General features: G+C 45.0%; 1 protein-coding gene across 3 annotated transcripts in view; it reads right to left on the bottom strand.

Moving 5' to 3' along the window:
* Positions 1–6,987, bottom strand: part of Rtkn2 (rhotekin 2) — a 46,470-nt gene that overhangs the window by 18,969 nt on the left and 20,514 nt on the right. For all 3 annotated transcript variants that reach the window (XM_031348211.1, XM_031348212.1, XM_031348213.1), the window contains exons 4-5: positions 3,184–3,237; positions 1,623–1,740 (exon numbers count right to left, since the gene is read on the bottom strand). In XM_031348211.1, coding sequence (XP_031204071.1) covers positions 1,623–1,740; positions 3,184–3,237 — 172 coding nt within the window. The remainder of the gene's footprint in view (positions 1–1,622; positions 1,741–3,183; positions 3,238–6,987) is intronic.

Below are 6,987 nucleotides of genomic sequence, written 5' to 3'. Positions count from 1 at the left end.
ACAAACCACACAACCAAACAACAGCAAAACTAAAGGAAAACCACACTTGGAACCACATTCATCCGCAGATGCCACCTGAAGACAGAAGGTAGCCTCGGTCCTGGGGCTTTAAAATTCAAATGGCCAGTCTCCAGTTTGGATACATTCAAGGACCAACTTGCAGCTATTTTTATGGTTTCTTACTTGGCAACGTCTAAACATACAGTATTCCTGGTAATGTGTAACAAATGTCAATATTTAGAAGAAAACCAGAGATTCATAAATATTGAAGACTTATTAAAAACAAGCATCGTAACAAAGAGCACATTTTTTTTTTAACATTTAGAACATTTGTCAGCAGTTATTTTTAGGCCAATTTAAAATATTTATGCTCCAAAATGCCAATAAATCATATGTTGTCTTCCAAGTCATTTGTATTGTTCTTCCTGTGGGGGGAGGGAGACCCTCCCCCCAGGAACTTTTGTCTCTGTGGCAAAACATGAACAATGGCGGACTGATGGGAAGACAAGAGGCGATTAGTGAGTGGGATAATTTTGGCAGGGGGAGGAAAAGTCATTAGCAGCATTGGAAATAGAAATAAAGATAAAGAGATAAACGAAGGAAATACACTTTAGCCTAAAGTGTACAAGAACTTGGGACTATTCCCGAGGCAGGATAGAACTAAATTCGGTTGGCTTAAGTACAACTTGTAAAAAGGCCTGCGTTATTGCTAATAGCCCAGGGTGACTCGATGTTACATCCTAGACAGTTACCCCAGGACACTAGCTGCAGAAGCCACACAACGCTGGCTGCCTGTGTGACGTGATTCCTCCGAAATGTAAAGTGTCACTGGTCGTGGCGGAGGTTGAACGGCTGATTGCCTGTGGGCAGTTTGGGCAGCTGTGACCACTCCATCTAGAAACGGCACTTGAGGTCTTCCCGAGAAACAAATCCCACAGGGAGACAGGCCAACAAAGACTTTGAGAGAGAGGCCAGGGACAAACTCACGTTGGTTAAAAAGGATGTCCACGGCTACCCGAGGATCCTGTTTCTGCCTGTCTGTAGGATGGCCATAATAAAATAAGCCTGCACAGGACAGGACCATGTAAGAGCCCTTAAGATAGCCAAGCTGTTCTACACCGTTTGAGTGCACCGTTTGAGGGAAGCCCGACGTAAGAGGAAGAGCACCCCAAAATTCACCGTAAGAAGCACTGAAGAGAATGGCTCATAAGTAAGCTTGCTTTACTACTTCATTAATTTTGTACTGAATTTCCTGTGAAGGAAAAGAAAATCAGCTTTATGCCCCAATTCACTGTCTTACGTCAATTAGCATCAAACAAAAGTCTGCCATACTCAGAGCTTGGTTAGGGACAGAAATATAAATATTTATAAGAAGTTTAGCAGAGCCGTTGAGTCAACTGTTTGCTTGTTAAGATTCATTATAAGGTTTCTATTTCATTCTGAATCCAAAAAAAGGGGGTAACTTTTAAACATTTTAAAGCTGCCGGCCCTCTGAAAAGAATCCAAGGCCCATCAGGATATGTAGGCCATCAGAATTTAAAGACAGTAAATTAAGGCTTTCTTCACTGGTAAGAAAAAAAAAGGCAGAACTTCAGGTCCTCTGGAGGATTAAGGATACTTACAACACGGTGACATTTTCAAAACATATATCTGTGATTGTCTGGTCCACGATCATCATGTCTGTGTCAAACACCTGAGCTCCCATCCTGAATAAGCAAAAGATGGCGAAGCGCTGTGTGCCTAGAGGGGAGAGAGAGTGGTAGGAGCTGTCACAAGCGGGACGAGAATCATGCCTGTGTGAGACACTCGGTGGTCCCTCACTCCCTCGCTCCTTCAGCCCACTCAAACCAAACCTCAAACCAAGGAGCGTCAGAAACAAACATTGGCCCCCTCAGCAACCTCCGAGGCCCCCAAAGAGATCTCTGCAGTCAAATCTGATCACTTAGCAAACTTGACGCACACTTGGTCAATTTAGCGCCTGCGCACAAAGAAATGATTCCTTTTGACGTCCAAGTACTAAGAGAAGGGCCGGTGCATCAAGAGCGGCCAAACGTCACCCACCAAAACTATACACAAGGGAAGAAACAACCCGAAAGACCCGAAAACCCCAACACCCATACGGCAGGCGTGGATATAAAAAAAAAAAAAACCAGCTTGCTAGACCCTCCAATTTGGTGATGTTCCTAAAAACACCAGGTGATTAAAAGACCCGAATCCTCATTACTGAGAAAACGCAGCTCTTTAGGAAAGTTTATTCTCTACAGTAATCGGGAAGATTGACTCAAATCCCACAAGCATTCCTGGGTGAAGTGAAGTATGCGTCCTGATGGAAAAACAAACACTAACCTGATTTGGATTCTTCATGTAAAACTAATTATGCCCGATACCATTCGGCTTTTGGAATATGGACAAAGCCATCCTGGTAGACGGGGCAGATGAAGGACTGCCGGGTTGCCCGGCTTTGCCTCGAACACCTAGGGTACATTTGAGGTTAATGTCCGTGTTCCAAGTAATACACAGCCTTGAGAAGACTGTGTGAAGTAAATGAAATGGTGAAGAAGAAGAAGAAAAAACAAAATCATACCAGGCTGGCTCAGCGGGTAAGAGCACTGACTGCTCTTCCAAAGGTCCTGAGTTCAAATCCCAGCAACCACATGGTGGCTCACAACCATCCGTAATGAGGTCTGACGTCCTCTTCTGGTGCGTCTGAAAACAGCTTCAGTGTACTTATATATAATAATAAATAAATCTTTAAAAAAAAAATCATACCAAGCTAAAAACCTTTTATTATATCCTCTTAAATGATCTAGTGAAGTAAAACTCAGATCTCCTGGGTCATAGTTAAGAGAAAAAGAAATTCCACAAATACTGACTCACCCTAGGCCTTTTTTTGGGGGGGGGGGGGTCAGGGACTCTACTTTTCTCCTCATCTCCCCATCCTGAGCCCATACACAAGTTCCCATCCCTGATGTCTCCCCTCATGGATATGCGTATCTTAATCTGAATCAGGGAACCGATACACGCAGACCCCAAATCAGAAATCAACAGCTCGCCTACGCACGCTTATTGCCAAATGGCAGCAATATGGTCTCAGAACCAAAGAGTTCTGACCTCACAGATCACAAACGTGTGTCCTATGCACTCGAGGAAACATTTCCAAATACAAATTAAAGCCATACATACATTCCTTATTACTGAAGTGATCGGAGTCTTTCCACATTAATGGTATTCGAATATCTATAAAAGAAGGCAAAAAAAAAAAGAAACAATTACTTTGATAATTTTTATTTCACACACGATGTGAACCTCTGAGCTTCATGACAGACTGTGCCCACCAAAGACAAAAAGAAATATACACAGCAATTTCCTAATTATTGTTTATAGATGATTTTTTTAAAAAATATTTTATTTTTGTGTATACGGGTGTTTTGCCTGCGTGTATGTCTCTGCACCACCTGCAGGACTGATGCCCATGAAGGCCAGAAGAGGGCATGGTATCCAATGGCTCTGAGGTGGGTACAGGTGGTTGTGAGCCACATGTGGGTGCTGGGAACCTAACTCAGGTCCTTTGCCAGTCAGTACACACTCTCTGCTGCCACTGAGCCATCCCTCCATCTCTACAGGGGGGTATTTTTAGAAGTTATTAAATATGTGTGAAATTTGGGAGTATCGGAGATGAGAATCCATTCTTCTAAATATTATTTTAGCTCCACGTCTATGCCCTTTCCTTCCCTGCCCCAGCTACACACTGACTTCCTTGTTATCTGTGCCATTCTCAGCCCATCCATGCTTGTTCCTGGGCCAAACACTCCATAAGTAGAACTGAATCAGTTATCAATGTACACCTTCTGACACCAGCTGTGCTAGCTAGGGTCCTTGTCCTTTGGAGGCATGTGACTGTCACTGTTTTTTTTTGTTTTTGTTTTTGTTTTTGTTTTTTGGCTTTTTCAAGACAGGGTTTCTCTGTATAGCCCTGGCTGTCCTGGAACTCACTCTGTAGACCAGGCTGGCCTCGAACTCAGAAATCCATCTGCCTCTGCCTCCCAAGTGCTGGGATTAAAGGCGTGTGCCACCACTGCCCGGCTTCTACTGGTTCTTTATAAGAATTTTTTCAATGTTGGTCAAAATTCCCTCTCAAATGTTTTAATATGCAAAATAACTTAGGAACGTATAACATATGTATATGTGTGTGTGTGTGTGTATGTGTGTGTGTGTATATATATTTACTTTGTATCTCTGTGTGTGTGTAGATCAGAGAAGCAACTTGTGGAAGTCGTGAGTCCCAGGAGGACTGAGGTCAGCAGGGTTGGTGGCAAGCGCCTTTATCTGTTGAGATGCGCCCTCGCTGGCCCAGGGAACTAATAACTTTTTAATATTTTATCTTCACATAATATATTTACTCTTGACATTCCCTCTAACTCTGGCTTTCTGTTTGTTTGAGGGCCAGAGATCAAGCCCAGGGCTGGGAAGAACCTCCCACTGAGCTTAGCCTCCAGCCCCTACCCTTGCATTTTAATTAAGGCTATTTCTTATATATTTAATGCTTTGGGGGCCAGGGGTGGGGTCGATGCTTTATTGTAAGTTACATTTTTTCCATTGTCGTCCCTACCAAGTTATTGCTGGTTTGAAGAAAAACTACCCCTTTTTATTTATTTCTCCTAAATCCCGGTCCCATTCTACTGAAGGCTTTAATTCAAGTGTCTCAGTCACTTCCCCGAGGTCACATCCATCTGCCATTCATTAGCCTCAAAAGTATCCAATCTGCCTGGTTGCTTTTTCAATGGCTTTGTTTTTCAGCCGGTATGTTAGCTACAGTTCCAAACCAGTGCTAATTTATGTTGACGTAACAATAAGACACTGATATTTTGCCCTGGATTTTAACACGGATGTCTTCATTGTCTTAGAACTGTAACCCGGCTGATGGCCTGTCCAAACTCACTTCTTGCTTGACCGCAGTGGCCGCCTCCTTTCATTCCACAGTGGCCAATGGCTCCCACTTGCAGCTGCCCTGGCTGTGGTGGCGAAGCTTCAACTGTTCACACTGAGCAAGGCTTCCTTGGCCGCTTTCCCACAGCTTGAGTTTGATCCTGCTCTTCCCTAAGCCCCGCCTCCATGTAAGCCAAGGGAATATTTCTCATCTGTGTCCCTGTTGGCTACATATCCTTCAGACAGCAAAGGGTCCGGCCTCGAGTGACAGAAATAACCGTCTAGATTCTGGCAAGTGACCAGCTGGTTTCAGTTCACAATGGACTACCTTTTCTCTTTTTATGTCTCCGCTGACATTTCGCAGCACACTAAGACAGTCCAAACAACGTTGTAGCTGACCCAAGGTGTTAGGTCCCGGGCAAAAGAGAAGACTAGGGACTGGGGCGACGGCTCAAAGGTTGAGCTCTTGGTGCACAACCACGGTCTGGATCTTAGAACCCACATCCATGTCTACATGTCGGGCGGCTGTGGCCGGTACCTGTTAATTCCAGACTCAGGGGGTCCCCAAAGAAAGTTGGCTCTAGAGACTTAGGCATCACCAGGGACCTGTGGGTTTGACTGACAGGCCTCGCCTCAAAATCAGTAATGTGGACTAAGGTCTGAGGATGCTACAACCTTGGCACTCCAAGCATATGCACATGCAGTTACCCATGTCCACACACATGCAAAGATGCACACACACATATGAGAAGGAAGGAAGGAAGGAAGGAAGGAAGGAAGGAAGGAAGAAAGGAAGGAAGGAAGAAAGGAAGAGAGAAGGAAAGGAAGAAAGAAAGAAGGCAAAATAACAAAACCGCTGAGGTGTATGGATAACCGATTTGGCCTAGTTATTGAACTGGGAGATGAAGCACACATCAGCCGCCCCAGATCACATGGTACAGGAAGGATGGGATGAACCTGTTATTTCTAGAGTTAGGTTAGTCTGGTCAGTGGAAACCTCAAAATCAAGGGCTGTCCTGTTTACAGTGCGATCTTAGAAGCATTCTGAAACTGGGCTGCAAAAATGTCCAGTCAGCCAAAATTATGCTAATGACACAGGGGGGTGTGGCATCCCATCTCCCAGGTTCATGCCTTAATTTTGCTTAAAATTGTCTTGGGGAGTAAAAAAAAAAGGCCAACCTCGGTTTCTGTACCAAGATATCTGAGATCATGAAAAAGCCACCCTTGACCTTAAGTATTTTTGGTTCTGACCCCCTTCTAAGTGCAGAGGCAGTAAACAAGGGCTCTCAAAAGGACAACAGACAATGTTAGTCACGGAACTCGCCCAACAGGTCACCTACCTCATTGGCCTACAGAGTGGCACCTTACAAGAAGCAAGGTAAGAGGGCAAAATAATTATGTGGTGGTAGGAAATCTCTTTTAAGTTCCACAATATTGAATCTACACATGCTAGAATGTATTTAGACACAGGAGAGAGAATTCTGCAAATGTCCTTCCTCTCTGTTCCATAGTAAAAGGGCCCAGGCAAAGCAGTGGGCCCCTCGTGTCAGCCACAAGCACAAGACCAAGACCAGGACCCAAGCCACATGCCCACAAGCATTAGCCTGACCATGAATGCAAAGAGCTACAAAACAGGGAAAAGGTTTTTATGCAGTTCATCACATTTTCTGAAGCATCCCTCCTGCCTCCTGAGGGCAACTTGTCCAATTTCGCCCATAAGGTCAGATAAAATGCAGTGCCATGGTTGTGAGCGATGGAAGGAGAGAACGGTCTCTTGACCCGCAGGCCAGGTGACATTCTAGCAAGCGCTCTACCTCGCTCGGGCCAAGGGGATACACCAGCTACTACTGTGGGCCAAGGGAATACACCAGCTACTACTGTGGGCCAAGGGGATACACCAGCTACTACTGTGGGCCAAGGGGATACACCAGTTACTACTGGGGGTCATCACAGGCCACAAGGCTATCTGCAGGGTGTGCGACGAGATATCTGCAAGCCAGCCATGCTAATCGCGTGGCATCTCCATGCCACCTCTTGCGGGGGCTGCGGGTGGGGTGGGAG

The sequence above is a fragment of the Mastomys coucha genome, unplaced genomic scaffold (assembly GCF_008632895.1).
Source record: "Mastomys coucha isolate ucsf_1 unplaced genomic scaffold, UCSF_Mcou_1 pScaffold3, whole genome shotgun sequence".
Taxonomy (NCBI): domain Eukaryota; kingdom Metazoa; phylum Chordata; class Mammalia; order Rodentia; family Muridae; genus Mastomys; species Mastomys coucha.
This window is presented reverse-complemented; position numbering and strand designations above follow the sequence as displayed.